Genomic DNA, 16,785 nt, shown 5'->3' with positions numbered 1-16,785 from the left:
ATGAGAAGCTAAAAGGTTTGAGAAAGAATAGATAAGCTTTCTCTCTAGAATGTGGAACTGGCTTTGATGAAAACCTTCTGGTTGGGCTGTTACAAAATAAAATGAAAAAAATCCTCTCTGTGCTAAGAATTTATTGGCTACTTAGGAGTATATGCTGCAATAAACAATAAATGTATTCACAAGAAATTAGTTTTTTATATATATATTTTTTCTCATGTGATGAATCAAGATACATATTTTTGTGTCCTTGCTAGAGAGGTAGTATTTCAGGTTAGCATTTGGTAGGATTTTATTATTCTACCTGAGTAGAATTTTGATTAGAGATTGCTATCTCAGTAGTATTAAGCACTTTTTATACATTAAAAAAAAAAAAAGCAAAGCCTTTGTGTGTGGGTAGATGGTTCTTACCTTTTCTTAAGCCTGTTTCTGAGGCACTTGGAGATTTTTTTAATAATACTTCCAGTTCCTGCTCTTTACCTCTTCCAATTGATTTGATTAAAAAGATTATACATTTTGGTGACTAATCATAAAATATCTATTAGAATAATAAATCAGTCTTCCTCTCTCACACTGGATTTCAAAATCTACTTATTTAAACCTGATCTTTCGGTACAATAGGAACTGTATTTCCAGCATTTTCATCGAGTGTATTTTCAAGCAACTTTCACACAATAAATTCTTCTGACTTCATTCCTTTTAGCTGATTGTCAAGATTTTGCTGACTCTTACCTCTTTATATGTGCAGAAGGATTCCTGATATAGAAAAGCATTTTTGAAGAACTTCTTTGCACTGATGAATCATAGGAAGAAAATGGGGGGGTAGGGGTGGGGGGGGGCATCTTGTTCAGTTTCATAAAGTGCTGATATTTCTTCCACACTTATAGGAGAATAATTAAAAAGCCAAGTAACAGTAGCAGAGGAGTGGTGTCAGTGCTTGCATGGTTACTGTTACTGCTTAAACCTATGTCTTTCCCAGTACCCTCATCTAACTTGGAAAAACTGGAAAAGCTCTAAGGCTTTTTAAACTCAAGTAGATTTTATTCCAAGCTAAAGATTACTGCTATTTCAGTTTCAAAGCCTTGTTTGCTTTTTTCTACCAAAAACACTGGTATGTAGATCACATAGCTTCTTATGGTTATATTTTTGTCAATAATTAGCCAGACATTTAATACAGCTCTTCTCAAATACCATGTATGCTATTTAAAATACTAGATATTGTCCTGTAATATCTTCCGGTTTCATAGGTGCCATGTTCTCACAGCTATACTAATAAATTCTGTAGTTGCTCAATATTCTATATCTAATTGTAGCAAGAAATTAGAATTTTGCATGTTCTTAATAGCATATTATTGATTCTAAACAGTCTTGTTTTCACATACTTTTAAGCAAGCTGTTTCTTCCTTGGAATAACATAAGAATTTATTTGCATTATAAACAAAACCAAAAATATAGGAAATTCCATCATTGAACTTCTAAATTCTAAACTACTTCTAGTCCTTTTTGACCAGAAGTTTTTGAGATTTTAGGAGTTACTGATTACATTTTTTTGATAAGGCTTTCTTGCACAGGGTATAAACGACATTTTTTATTGTCAAGTTAACATTGTGCCTTTAAATATCAACAGCGATAAAAAATATACAGGAGTGCAAATTGTTCTTACTCAAGAAAATCCTTACAGAGATTCTGTCCCACCTAGAAAGGGAATGTGCTTTGTCTCCAAGCTTCGTGCATTTCCTTGCAGGCTGCAGCCCTTTGCACCGATCATGTCCTGGTCTGTTCCAGCTCTGGGCTCCAACTGGCCACTATTTTGTCTGCAGCTGTTCTCACAGAAACATTGAAATGGGGCTTATACTCACCTTTTGTTTAGCTTTGGTGAAAGTGTGTACCCCTGCCTGGCTGCCTTCTGTCCTGTTGCACAGCCCCAGAACAGTCCGTCTGGGTCTAAGAGCTAATACTGCGTAGTTCTCAAACCCATTAAAGCCCCCTTTCCCTCTAGACCAGCAGAGATACCAGCCTGGTCAAGAATTTCAGTGTAGAGGAGTAGGACCAAAACATCTGCTCTTCTTGTGCATAGGAAAACAAAATCTGTATTTCGATCAATTTTTTTAGTTGTGATTTTAGATTAAAGAACACAGTGAATGAAAGAAAACAGTGACGTTAAAGAATAAAAATAAAATTGTTGGGGGAGGGAACTCAGTGTGGCTATAGTTGTACAGCTGGTGGGTATATGGATGTGTGCACAGATACATATGTTGGCAGGCAGTCCTCTTTGCTTTAGTAAATTATAACTAATTCTGAGAAGTCCTTCAGATTTGATACTTCTTGGTTATTGCTTTTCTCAAGCATTCTGCTTTTTTTAAGCCACTTTGCATTCTCCAAAAGGTTCACTCTGCCATGACTTGCAAGTTGCCAGTAAGAGCTTGTGCCGGGAGACTCTGCCAGTTTTTGCCTCTTTGCCCACATTCACACAGAAATTGGTGCATTCTGTATATGCACATCCATATGTAGTTATATCATATGCCCTAGGAAGAAAGTAAAGGCAGAGTGGAGTTTTTCCTTTGAAATGTTGTGTTTGGAAATCTATTTTCTCCCACCAGCAGTGATAGAAAACTGACTTTCTTTTTTTTTATTATTTTTATTTCCCATTTTGTAGTTTTTAATCACCCGAGACTAGAAAGGCCATTGACATCTTAGTGCTGCTAACAAGGATTTGCTGTGCATTGTAATTTTCTAGAAATGCTCTTAGCATTTGCATTTGCTTTAGCTTTTCTTTGAAATAATTCAGTTTCAGCATTTACCTCATCTTTTGGATTAACTCTTTTGATTATATGTAGTTAAAATTTGATATTGAGCACTTGAACTGAAATGTCACTGTGAGCTGGCAAAACGAACCACTCAAGAATATTTAGTCATTATCTTTAATAACCTTATAAAAAATTCCATGGCAAGGACAATACAATTTCCATTTTAATAGATCCAGCACACATTTATACTTGAAGTTTTTCTTCTGCATCTGCATATAGAATGACTGAAACTGTTTGGAGGATAAGTTGTTTTGTCCCTTGCGTGATTTTGTCCAATTTGTTTTGGAAAATGGTAGTATTTGGTATGTACTAATACTTTAAACTTCTTTTATTATTCAGAAGTATTTGAGAGGATCACCATAAGAAGTTTGTAGACAGCCTCGCAGAGGCTTCTGGATTTTTTTTCCTGATGGATTTTGGTTTAGGTTTTGGTGTTCTAGGGTGCTGAGTTTTTTGAGATTTTTGCTTTGGTTTTTAGATTCATCAAATTTTGCAATCATTTTCTGTGTGTGTATGTCTGCCTGTTACTTTGGTCTGTTGTTTCTATAATAAGGTTTCCAAAGATCTGTACCTCAATCAGTATTAGCCTGTAAATACACGTGTAAAGCCATAGAGAAGGGCTGACATTTGCTCTTGCAGGTCCAGTAGGCTGCAGCCAGGTTCTTGAAAATATGATGCTGGTTATCTTATAAAAAGTTCGCAGCCTGAGGAACCAGACTCAGCTGAGGTCGTGCTGTGTATTGCAGTATTTCCTACGTGACTTCTGTACAATTTATATCAGTTTTTCTCTTGTCAGTTACGGCTCTGCTGTTACGCTGTCTGCAGCAGCGCGGTATGCATAGCACATCGCATCTTTGTGGGCTGGATGAGTGAATGTGACAAGTAGGTTTCCTTACCATGCGGTGAGGTGGGGGGGTGGGGAAGAGGGAGGGTTCTGTCTTTATCATTGTCTTCTTTTTTCGTGAGTCTCTTGGGTCTGAAGGCTGGGTGTGGATGTGAACTAAGTGATGATGGCCTAGAAGACGATCACTGCAGTTTTCAAAGGTTCCTAGGCCTCCGAGGAAAGAGAGAAGCAACCGGGTTGTTTGATCTAGAAAAATGATTCAAATGCATGGCAGAGTACTGCAGAGAGGAAGGGAATAACCCGCTGTCCGCGTCTGCCGAGAAAAGGACAGGATGTAATGGACATAAATTACTAAGGCAGAAGCACAGCTTCAGGGAGACAGCAGAGGATTCATTTTTGATCACCAGGGTAGTTAACTGCCGAAATGGATTCTCTGAGGAGGTTATTGCATCTCTGGCAGGTTTTCAGAACAGCTCGTACTCTCCACCGCGTTCCCTTTGCCATGCCTCTCCATATTGCAGAGTGCGTGGTTTCTGGTAAACGTCCTTGCCCGAGCAGCCGGCCAAGCCGACACTTACCTGATCCGCTGGGCATGTTACAGCAGTCACGGGACCACACTTACGAGGCCCCTAAGTGCCGTGGCTTTTCACAGCTAGGCTTTCATAGCAGATGGAAAAGCCCTTGGCTTGCAATGTTTTAATTTATTTCTCAGTGAGGGGTTTATGGTGGCGGTTCTGCTTGTCAATCATTTCAATTCTGTTAGCATTTGAACTTACACCATTGTAACTAGTACCAGTAAGAATAGTATAATAGGAAATAACTTGGAGACACTATGGTAAGCCATGGTCTCCACCAGCTGCTCAGTTTGTCATCACGTTTCTTGTCTGTGCAGAGAAGCAGATAAAAATGTTGCATAGAGGACCTGTTCTATATCTAGAAAGTCTGTTTCTTACTGCAGAAAGCTTTATTCAAATAAAAAAGAAGTTATTAGGAAGTTGAAATTATTTTTCCTGTATTTAGATAAATCACAGCACTTCTGGTCTAATGGGCACTGCAAACTCAAAAGATTTCTGAACAGCAAATTCTGTATGGCTGTACTAAAATATTTGGCACCAAAAATGCAAGTGTTCCAAGGAAGGATATGCCAGCATTTTCTGTAGGGTTTTCAGATCTGTTTCAAAGTATTCAGTTTGAACGCTGAACTATGAGATCCATAGCTTATTCTCAGGGGAAAATAATTGTTTCCAGAAGTGACTTGTCCATAGTGTTAAGTTCTTTTTCAGTTATGGTGGAGATGAGTATGTGCTTGTTTTCTACTGTAGTTAGGATAAAATAAAATGGAAAACTTCTCTTTGCCTACTTCCTCTTTGAAAGGAGGTGTAGAGAGATTTTAAAGGTGAGCAAGGGGCAAAACCCAGTCTGCCTGTGATACAGACGCATCAAAAATAATGGCAACTGGTCCTAGGAATAAAGGGACAGTTCAGCTCACCCACTTCAATCTATCCCTTTTGGATGCAGTCTGAGAGAGAGTGCTTCTGAGAGTGGATGTCCCAACCAAATAAATGGGGCATGCCACTTGCCCAGGGAGTCTGGTAGAGGACATGCATAAAACGCAGGTTGTTATGGCAAGAGGGAGCCCAGTTTCTAGACCCTAGCAATGCTGTTCAAGTCCCCAAGAGCATGTTCATATTTTATATTAGGTCCGCAGTAAATAAAAAATAGGACCAGAAGAGCCAGAAACCATAGGCTCAGCCTCTCAGCTGGGCATCAGGGGCTCAGCTTCCAGGGAAATCAGGAAGAATGCTGTTCCTCATTATACCTTGTGGCCACAGATGCGGATGAATGGATGGATGGATGGATGGACTCGGTCCTCTTAGACTGATTTGTGTCTGCAGCTTACAGCCTCCAACTTTCTGCCAAGTGCTACAATCACTAGACTGCAAAAAGCCAGTGGAGCTGTTGTCATTTAGACTGAATCATAATCTTTATCAGACCTAACCACTAGTTTCCCTCAGAAGTTTAAGTGGAGTTTAAGTGTGTGTCTGCCTAAATCTGGTCACAGCAGAGCTCATTGTCCCTATGTCCCATAGAGCCCCATGTCCCTAGAAAAAGGAGTGTGGGGGGAGGTTGTATGAGGTACCTTATGAAAGAGCATGTCTAATGGCCAGGAAAGGCCTGGGAAGAAATGGAGAAGAGCCTTGCATGGATGCGTGTGAGCTGCTGGTGCCTAAATTCCAACTCCGTTGGGCTACACAGAGATCATGTTTGGTTTTTCCTTGGATACATTGTCTGTCGGGTTCTACTAGGATGTTAGTTTCCACTTGTTTTCTTACAGGAATCTGGAAATTTTTCTTGTTTTTAAAACAACCAACTAAATGAAAATTTTGTTCTTCTTACATTCACTGAATGTCTAGTCAGTTTTAATTTAAATGATGATTTGATTCCAAGTTAAGCTAATTTCACACTGTACTCTAGGCGTGTTGAATTTGGCCAGTGTGTTTTGCACTGCATACTCAACTTTAACATTTTTTTTGCTTGCTAGCAATTGCTTCAGATCAGCATAAACTGTTTTTCTACATCTGAAATAAATTTTGAAACATTTTTGGAAGTGGAATACGCCATTGGGTGGTTCCTGGTACCTCTGTGGCAGAATGGAATAGGTGATGGGCTGTTGTGTGTAGAGAATTAGGGAAAAGCATAGGAATATTCTGAGATTATTCATTTTATGGGATAATAGCTGTTCCAAAGGTTGGTTTTTTTTAAAGTCCTTTAAAATGCTTTCACTTGCTTCATTATAACATTAACTATTTTGACTTTTTTATTGAATGAACCCAAGGTTTTTCTTCTATAATGCCTTTTCTCTCCTCCTTATTCTTGGGTACTTCCACATATGAAAGTTATACAACATACCATTCTTTCCCAAACCATCAATGTTATGAAAGACGCTTCAGCAGAATGGATATTTTAGTTTGAGATTTAAGTTCTAGAGAATTGTGATGTCTTTAATTAAAAAACCATATGCACAAACTTATAGCCTATATCCAAATTGAGCTTTTAGCGATCTGAATGTGAAGACAGTTTGCTTGTGTAAGTAAAGGGAAGTGATTCATACAATTGAATATGGAAGTTTGATAGAGTACTTACTGTAAAGATCTCTCACATTTTTGTCTTTCTATAAAACTGCTTATTTCTACATAATTTTCAATATGAAGAATAGTTCTGTTTTTAAAAACATTCTGAGATAAAACCTAAGCCTGAACTTTTCCATATTCTGGAAATATCAAAACAAAGATCCAAGTCTGGTGACTTGAATCTATTTTCTCTCTCAGGCCTTTATTTGCCATCGTTTACATGAGTCTTGTGTCAGTATAATTCCATGAAGCCATTCGGGTTACACTGCTATAACTGCAGCAACTTCAGGACAAAACATTTCAGTTTTTCCAGGGAGGGTGAAGCATCCCACAAGCGTGAGCTCTGTGTAAGCGCAGACGTAGCCACCCTGGTTTGAATGCTCTGCAAGCAGTATATTCAGAGGCTTTTCAACGTCGGGAAAATGTTGAAAATGTTTCCAGTTCAGGGAAACTTATTTGAGTTGATTCTGCAGAAAATAATTCGCAGCAAAATTCCAGATTATTATCGCATTGTTTGTGCTTGAGACAACTTCTGCTGCTTTCTAGTGAATTGCTTTATGTGGAATGCAGCTTTAGAGTGGTGCTATTACGATGTGTTTGGAGATGTTCTTAGCCAAGCAAACGTGCGGCGTTCTTAAATGTGTGACAACCTTGCAGCGTCACTTTCCTGCCCCTTTCTCCTCTGTGTTGCTGAAGCATTGCCGTCAGTAATATGGTTCCGTCTCTGTGTCTCTATGATGTTACTGTGTGCAAATTCATGTCTGAAGTATAATTCCTTTACTGTATGTTCACACCGGCATTCAGAGCTCTGCATGCTTTCCTAACGATATAATTTTAAAAGTGACAGATTTCTCTTAAAATTTTAAGATTATGTTCCTTAAACCGCAAAATGTTTTAACAGTTTCGTTAGGTTCTGCTAGGCCTGATATTTGGGATTAAAACTTTTAGAAATCTCCAAGTGAGGAGATTTAACTTTGTTTCCAGAATGTAGCGATTTCCATATCAAAAAAAAAAAGGTCGATTTCAGTGTATGTTTTATAAGTAGATCAATTGCTTGGTATGTTAAAAGCAGGAAAGGACCTATAAATAGCATTCAAGATACTGACAGTCAGTTGCAAAACTGTCCAGTAATGAATGTAAACATTTGCAGTGAAAATGTTGATCTTTGTCACTGGTAGTTTACTTTCATTCCTCGTAACAAGTGATACTTTTACTTTAGTGATTCCTAACTTCAAGAAGAAAAGGACTTTATGCTTCTCTGTTCGTGCTAAATCCATTATTTTGGAATAATCGTAATGACAATTTCTTGGACGAGATGTGAGGATGTGTTCCCCTTGCAAAGCCTTTGCTGCAGTTGAGAATAGAGATTGAGACATAAAATTGACATAGAGAATGTCAGAACATTCCCCTGAAGATGCACAAGTCAGTGCCATAAGTATATTTTCATTAGTATCCTCCCCCCCCCCCTTTTTTTTTTAAATTCCATAGGAAAGTAAGGAAATTCCGGTTTTATTTCCACTGGACTAAAGGATGTTAAGAAAATCTCTGCAAGTGCTCTGTAAAGGTGACAGTTGAAATACATGCAATCGTTTACTCAAATTATCTTTTTAAATTCTCCGAATCCCCCCTCCACCCTAAATTAAGTCTTCTCCTAGACACCAGTGCACTGCAGCAGGAAGCTCTGTCGTGCAAGAAAAAGAACTAGGACAATTAACTGCTCAGGGCTGCTTTCATATAAATGTCATGATGACGGTTGGCTCAATTGTTCTTGTCCTTTTGCAATGCATGCGATTTTGTGGCAGTAGGTTACATTTCCAGACGGGCAATGCTTCAGCAATTACATGGAATCAGTACATTCTCACACGACGAGCGTCACTATACTGCTCACACATGGATGAACAAAGGTAAGACTCAAAAGCACTGGCTTCGTTTTTATCCTAGCATGTGAGTTGAAGTGTCCTGTGTGTTTCTGTTCAGTGAGGTGGGTAGCAAGTTAGAGGTTTTGCAGTTACTTTTAAATCACAAGCCTTCTACTTGTATGCTGCTGCTCATAGCTGGAATTTAACAATCAGAAGGTGGCTCCTGAGTGTCCATGTGCATCTCACTAACCCAAACCATGCACAGGACAGAGGGCTGAATGAAAACATCTTCAAGAAAGCAGGACTACTCTTAGGAGAGTAGCAGTGTTTATATTGCGTGGCCTGAACCCATGGAATGCTGGATTTTGAAAGGCGCTGAATGCAGGTAATAATGCTTTTGCTCAGAGCCGCTCATAGTCTGAATAGCAGCATCTCCCAAATGATAGTCGCTCGCTAGCTCTCAGGGGGCACTGGACCCCTCTGATGGTGCTCTCGGCTCCTCTGCTGCTAGCTGCAGGAACAGCTTAGAGACCTATTTGGAAAAAAAGAAGAGCCAACAAATCCAGATTTGCAAGGGGAAGAGGAAAAAGGACATGGTCTCCTGAGAAAAAGATGGCTGGGTCGGAGCAGAGAGGGATCATGGGAGCCGGATACGTGCCTCAGAGAAAAGGGAATGCTGGACTCCCTCAAAGCAGGAAGCAGTTTAGAGGCAGGAGCACACATATGAGAAACTGTCATGTAGCAGGATGTTCTGCAGAGGAGGAGAAGAGGGAAAGAGAGCTGAGGAGCAGGAAGGTACCCGCCTTTCACATATGAACATCCTGTCCCCTTACCGAAGGAAAAGGAGTCCAAATAAACTTTGTTTGACCCTAGGTTACAGGGAGTACCTGGAAGTGGTTCTGGTTCTTTCATGCAGAAAGATGTGGTAGCTGACATTCCTGCTATGCTTGTCATGCAGTGCAAGAAAAGGAAAATGTAAGAGAAAACCCAGACTACGGCGACTGGATTAAGGATTACTACAGATTGGCAGTCTTCATACAGGACAACTGTTAGAAGATGGGGCATCATTTTAAGACATAGCAATCATGCTAGGAAAGGATATGGCAAGTTTTAAAAATTTCCCAAAGAAAGTGCTTTTATGTTTCTCTAGGATACAATGGAGTGCTTTCTAAATAGAGAATTTGGGGTATAATCTCTTTGAGAAAGGAGTCCCAGGGAATAGGCCTAAACTAAATCTTATCTTGAAATCGAGGAAGAGGAGAGATTTCTACCTTGCTTTAGAGCTAGCCAATAAAGTCACATAGTGACTGCAGTCTTTCATAGGTTTTGGTTTGCTGTTCAGATATGTTTAATGACATCAAATTTTGACATGTGTCGTGCCTGTTTTTAGAGTTGCAGTTTGAGTAGTGTATTTAATAGAAAATGGCACAGTATGTTCCCAAAAGTGTCCCAAAGATTTTATCTGTTAGTGTCAGTTCTGCAAAGATGTATTAGTTAACTGTACTGCACAGGAGTGAGGAACATTTCTTGTTAATTTAGGGAGGGAGAAAGCTTGATGACACATGCAAATGGCACATTATATATTTTAAGTTCCGTGTATGTCGCCTACACTAACTGCATTTGTCCTTTCAACATCTTTTTCAGTTTGAGCACCACCACAGTTGAATTTTATGTGAGTGACTGTGATATTAATACACCTGTTAAAGAGAAAATGAATTACATAATAACATATTTTAAAAACTAGGCACCTTTGGGGGGGGAAATACATATACATATATATATATATATATATATATGTGCAGTCCTGATGATCTCTGCCTTGAAATTGCCGTCTTCGCCTTCTTTACCTGGCCGCGGTCACTGTGCTGAGGAAGGAGCTGGGCCAACCAGCCCACTGCAGAAGTACAAAGTGCTTGGGGTTATGGGAGACACTAATTCTGCAGGTATTAGAAGCTGTGTTTGCACATGAATAAACAATCCCAGTTTTATGCAGATGTATTTATCAGTACTGAGCCAGAACTAGAGAGCTACAACAGTGCCTACATGAAGAAGGTGAAATGGGGTGAGGGCGGCGCTTGGAAGTTCAAGTAGATGTAAATTTCTCTTCCATGAGAGTGGGACTGAAGTGCCAGGGATGGCTGTCCTGTAAAGCTCCAGTTTGACAACTTACGGACGCCCTCAAAGAACAGAAGCTGGGCCAAGCGTAAAAGAGCAGCAGGAGAATCTTCACCCATCCCTGTGTGCCAGCTCGTAAGATGGCAGATGTAGTAACGCTTGCTCTGGTTCCAGTAGTGCTTTGCCATTGTTCTCTCCAGTCTTTCCCAGGTAGTTACTGTGAAGAGGATAATTTCAGCAGTTTACACTGAGTCGTCTGGGTAGGGGAATGCAATGCTGCAATACGTTGTCTGAGGAAGAGATTCACCAGCTAAACTGCTGCTTCTGGTGGAGAGCAGGAACCATATACACAATATGAGGCTTAGCCCAGTTTCAAGTTGGAGTATGTGAGAAAGTCCTTTTCTAATTTTATTCTTCAACCATGGCAGAAAATATTCCTCTTTTTAGACATTTCTACTGGCTCTGAAGAGACAGCACTCTCTTCTGAGCTATAAGAAGTATCATTTCACAGCACACACAGATCCATTGCATAATGGTAGGTTCCAAAGTGAGCCTTTTATCTCAGGTCCAATCGCTTCAACTATTTCTCCATCTCCAGAACCTCGTGGTCCTCTTGTTGCTGTTGCTGCAGAAGAGCATGTGAGGTTTCCAATGATCTAGCCCTATCTTTGACTCCAGGTTGGTAGACGGCAGCACTGGCACAAATTGTTTTGCAAAGACTGTGCTAGCAGCCAGCCCTACTCCCTTCTTCCCTCTGCCTCCTTTTACTCTTCAGTAACTTTTTAGCCTCAGTGTGTTGCCACAGACGGTTCCTGCGATGGCCAGAAGCTCCCTCGCACAGCTCTGCGCATCCTGCCTGGCACGAGGCAAAGCAGAGTGGAGATCCTTAGCCCTGCAGCAGTCAGACCCTGCTCGTTCTTGTTTCTCTCTGAAAAGCTCAGAGAGTGTCTCCTTATTTGCGGCGAGGCCAATACGGCTCTGCCTGCAGCTGGCTCTCACCGTTGCCTGCTGAAGTTTAGGTGGAAGATGAACGGTTTGCCAAGGGCACAGAGCAGGTTTCTCACTTGGCTCCCTGGGAAGCCAGAGTTGATTTGTACCCTGACACATTTTAGATGCTGGGATCAGTTTAGCAATGGGTGTCTTTTCCCCAGACAGTTAATAGCTTGACAGTAAACGATGGCTGTGAACGCAGTGCTAGAATGTCCTAGTGATGGAAGCAAGAGCAGAGCAAAGGACGCGTGCTGTGAAGTTGGTAATGGCATCTCCCTTCGTGTCCTGCAGCAATGAGATACATGGATTAATTTTAAATGCATTGGTAACATATGGGTCTAAAATTATTTCATGCTATTTAGAACAAGTCCTTTGAGCTAAGGCTGTTGTAAATTCTAATTAGTCTATGCTAATCTCCATAATAAGCAGCTATTTCTAATGCAGATCTAACTGATGAGGTCTGACAGCATTTTCCACACTTATTTATACACTGGCAGCAAGCTGGTATCGTGCTAGTATCAGAATGTTTGCTCAGGTTACGAAAACTCTGTATTTTCTGTACTCTACAGGGAGTTTGTATTTGCTGCAGGCTTGTGCCTATTCTAGGATTGCCACCTTACGCCGGTTTGCTTGTATTTATTTATGCAGAAAATAGGGAAAACTCCTTCAGCCGTTCCCGAAGCTCCAGCGTGTCCAGTATCGACAGGGACTCAAAGGAGACAATTACTGCTTTGTACTTCATGGAGTCCTTTGCCCGAAAGAATGACTCCGCTATCTCCCCCTGTCTCTGGGTTGGAACGGGCCTTGGTATGGTCTTAATCCTCTCCCTTAATCTGCCTGCTAGTGACGATCTGCGGCAGTCAGAGCCAGTCATGGTGTCGCCAAGTGGTAAGAGTGCAGCTCTTTTCCTATTCGTTATCTGTCTTGGTACAACAGCGGGAATAACTGCATGACTTTGTGTGGCCTTTGGGGAAGACATGTCTCAATACGTGTATCAAGCAAGGGTCACTCACAACACAGAGGACACACGGCCAGTAAAGATGCTTGTGAGAGACTCGCAGCTCCGTGAACTGCGTCCCTTTGGCTATATTAGTTCTGAAGATTACTTTGTGTCATGGGCAAAGTTACATGTTTATTGTCATAATAGGGAAATCGGCAGAGTTCCTTCCTATTGTGAAATTACAGCCCCGTGTACGGCTCTGATGCAGTCCTAGCTGGGGTGCTGTGAACAGTTTGGCTGTCTTACTATCAGAAAGCTGCAGAGAAGCAGAAGGGAGTTCAGGAACGGAAACAAAAATGTTGGCAGGTTGCTGTACCAGGAGAGATCCTTGGCTGAGTGAGTGACAGATGGCGTAGCAGAGAGAACAGAGGGCTGGGAGAGGTCAAGTCTGAGGAGAAGCAGTGTGCGCTTAGTATGTTTAAAGTAAAATAACAACAAAAATCAGAGGATGCACAGGAATAGAGGTTTCCCACCCCTGGTTTGTTTAGAAAAACAATGCTTGGAAGGTCACCAGACTGAGGAGAGCAATTTTATTGCTGGGGAATAAATATCGTACTAGTAGAATATAGAGATAAACAACAGCCTGTCTTTATGGTATTCGGTACCGTGTATTATATAGATTATTTGATATAGGCTGCCTGAGACCTTTCCAGTACAGGCAGGCTGTTTGTTCACCTTCTTGTGTGGTCAGGAAGAACCGAGCAAGGAAGGCTTGTCACTTTAGCTAGATTAATCTGTTTGCTCTATTTACAAAAGCCGAATGTCAGCCGTGCTGCACGCGTTCGCAGTACTGACAACCAGTTTAATTGTGGTGCCAGTGCCAGTGAGAGGAAATTACATTTTGCAGGCACAGTTCTGACACTGAAAGGAGCCGTGCTGACCTTCGCGTGCTTGGACTGCATGGGGACGCTGACACATCCACCGTACGAAGTATGGAGGGACCCACACAGTGCTGATGACGGTGAAAAAACAAGGAAAAGGAAACTTGTCATGCATTCCCCTTCCTCCTCCCAGGATATGGGTGATCATCAATTTGCAGTCATTTGTTCAGAAAAACAAGCCAAAGTCTTCTCATTGCCTTCCCAAACATGTCTTTATGTCCACAACATCACCGAAACGTCCTTTTTATTGCGAGCAGATGTGGTCACCCTCTGTAACAGCGTCTGTCTGGCGTGCTTTTGTGCCAATGGGCACATCATGACACTGAGGTACTTATCTAACTAATCTTGTGGCAAAACTAAGCTAAGAGGTGGCACGGTGCCGTCACGTTCCCCTTGCGTTTGCTCCGGAGTGCCTGATGCTCTGCCTTAACTCCCTGGTGGCTGCATTTAATGCCCTGCCTTGCCGGCTGCCGTACCTGTTCCTTGGCCTGTCGCCACGGGGGGAGTTAAGGCAGCTGCACAGCAAAGCAAACTCCTTTATTTCATAGTAATCCCCCGCCCATGACAATTGATGGCTCTTGATTTTTAACTACCGTAAAAGAAAACCCTGATAGTTCTGTTCATTTACGGTAAGTCAGGTATAGAGGAGCATAGAAAAAGTCAGGCGTAGAAAGAGTATTTATTGCTTATCCAGGGTGAAGTAGCAAGCCCCACTCTTGCCATTTCGGAAGATTTTTCCGCTCTGAGCACCTGGTTTCCCTTCCTTGTCATCTCCGCCATTGAGCTGACTATGCAGTAGCCCTGGAGCCGTGCTTTCGGCTTGCCGCACCCCATTTCCCCAGCCGGGCCATTTACATTTTGGAAAGAGCCATCCAAAATGTTGTACCAGGAGAAGCTGGAGGACAGCAAAGGCGATGCTGGAGCCTCTGTCCGCAGGGTGCAAGCAGGGCCCTGCCTTGCCCTTTTCCGCAGATGCCCGTGCGGTGACCGTGGGCAGGCCTTGCCTAGCAAACTGCCCAGACGCGTGGCACAAGCCACGCTGTGCCACACGCCCATCCCAGATCCAGAGGGTAGCAGAAGCCGAAGGGTCATCGAGGCAAGGCAGCTGCAAGTTCTCCGTGCAAGGAAACAAAGTAGGAAGGCAGCGCGTTTATGGCAGAATTTTTCAGCTTAGAGCTGCACTTTTAACTATTCCAGTTATGAAAAGTATAAATTTACATGTGGGTTTAAAATGCAGGCACAGAGGAGGTGTACCAACTGGTGACTAACCTAGGGATCTGCTTCTCCTCAGCTTGCCCAGCCTTCGCCCACTGCTGGACATCAACTATTTGCCTGTGACAGACATGAGGATTGCGCGCACCTTTTGTTTCACTAACGAAGGGCAAGCTTTGTACCTCAGCTCTCCCACAGAGATCCAGCGCCTGACGTACAGCCAGGAGATGTGTGACAACCTGCAGGTAGGGCTCCAACCCTTACTTTGTTGCCCTTGTGTTTGCGTGGGAGGGCTGGTGGCCTGACCCGTCAGATGTAAATTGCCATGTGTTTACTGCTAGGTTGCTCAAAATTGTCAATACGGTTTCTATTCAAAAGACAATGTTTTAAATGGTTAAATAAGTAACACTGGCATTACCAGAGATGACAAGTTGTTGCCAAATAGCAAACATAAATGTTGGTGGGGGAAAGAAGTATTTTAGTATTTAGTAATTTTTATTATTTGAAGTGAAGGCTGTGGTGCAGGAGGAGGACAGACGTGTTCCTCTCCGCTCGCCCTGGCTGAATGACCGTCGAAGCAGCAGAGAGAGGTCAGCAGCTCTGCCGCTGTTTGGGCTTTTTCATGACACTGTCACCTCGCTCCTCTGCCCGAACGGCTGGCCCGAGCCCACAGCATGCCCGCAGGGAATGGCAGTCTCTGCTGGCTCTGCACAGAGGCAGATTTGTGCCCAAGCGGGACTCTTCATGGCCCGCTTCCCTCGAAGTCCCACCGTACGAAAGACCAACTGTTAAAAATGACTGAAGGGAAAGAAGGGGAAGCTACAAACGGATAGCAGCTACAGCAGTTGGTACCAGCATGTGTCCAACCACACGGCAACTGCCTCAGTGAAAATATGAATTCCTTCCCATATTTTTATCATTTTTTTAATTTTAACTCTAAAAATATCTTCATACCTGCAGCTTTCAGTAGATAGGTGGGAACATGAGACAAACCAGCGTGGTTAGTATCAAAAAAAATGCTCTGTTTTAATATATTTTCAATTATTTACCATTGTTTTTACACCAATAATTGGTACTCCCCTTCTTCCAGATGAGCAAAGCATCTCCCATTGTACATTAAAATACAATAGCTCCAGAAACAGTCTAATTAAAATAATTTATTTTGAGCAAAGGGTCTTTACAATGTTAGATTTGGGTTCAGGGTTTTTTTTGCAATGAAAATGCGAATTAAAATGTCATTTACTGAAGAGGAGGAATTGTGAGAGGTTACAGGGAGAGACACGAGCAATAAAAGGGGAAAAAAAAGAGAGGGAATAAGTTTTAGGTTATATAATTAGCAGTGAACTAGGATAGAAATATAAAAGAAACGGTCCTGCCAGCACTCATTATGCCCCAGGGAATAACATGTGCTGAGCTGCTCAACTCACATCACAGCACTGTCTCTCTCAAGTCTGCAAATCACTGCGAGGAGCGAGCGTTGCACACAAGCTTTTGCGCATCCGAGATCATTTTGCAGGGAACCGATTTTAAAATGATCAAAAGGTTCAATCAGTGTGTCTTAGAAGATGGACCTATAGTGAGAGGCTGTTAGTAGCCCGATTGCTACTTTTTTTTTTTCTTTTTTTTTTTTTAAATTTTATTATTAACCTTAATAGCATCATACAACATTGAACCAAAGGGAAACGCAGCCCTTGCTTCTCTGTACTGCCGGACTGTGGCTGCTTGTATCTTGGCTTGTGTGCGAAGAGGAGAGTAAAAGGCTTGCACAGTCATTATATGTGTGCAAAAAGCAGATGACCCAGTATCACCTGCTACCTAGGAAAACAAGCCAGGCTGCACGACAGCCTCCCCTTAGGCTCACAGGGCTGCGGTAATTTTTCTCCCCAGAGCAGGTGCCTGTGCGGAGGAGCGGGAAGTGTGAGTCACAGCGCTTGTCCTCGCACTCGGCC

The 16,785-nt window shown here is 42.0% G+C and overlaps 1 protein-coding gene across 8 annotated transcripts in view; it reads left to right on the top strand.

The window, feature by feature from the left end:
* STXBP5L (syntaxin binding protein 5L) overlaps positions 1-16,785 on the top strand; it is a 205,921-nt gene that overhangs the window by 184,760 nt on the left and 4,376 nt on the right. For 7 of the 8 annotated variants that reach the window (XM_074593571.1, XM_074593588.1, XM_074593561.1 and 4 more), the window contains 3 exons: positions 12,392-12,631; positions 13,591-13,951; positions 14,916-15,081. In XM_074593571.1, coding sequence (XP_074449672.1) covers positions 12,392-12,631; positions 13,591-13,951; positions 14,916-15,081 — 767 coding nt within the window. Of the gene's footprint in view, positions 1-8,584; positions 8,684-12,391; positions 12,632-13,590; positions 13,952-14,915; positions 15,082-16,785 lie in introns of all 8 variants that reach the window. The other variant, XM_074593521.1, reaches the window with a different exon arrangement.

The sequence above is a fragment of the Larus michahellis genome, chromosome 1 (assembly GCF_964199755.1).
Source record: "Larus michahellis chromosome 1, bLarMic1.1, whole genome shotgun sequence".
NCBI lineage: Eukaryota > Metazoa > Chordata > Aves > Charadriiformes > Laridae > Larus > Larus michahellis.
Note: the sequence above shows the minus strand (reverse complement) of the source record. Positions and strands in the feature narration are given on the sequence as shown.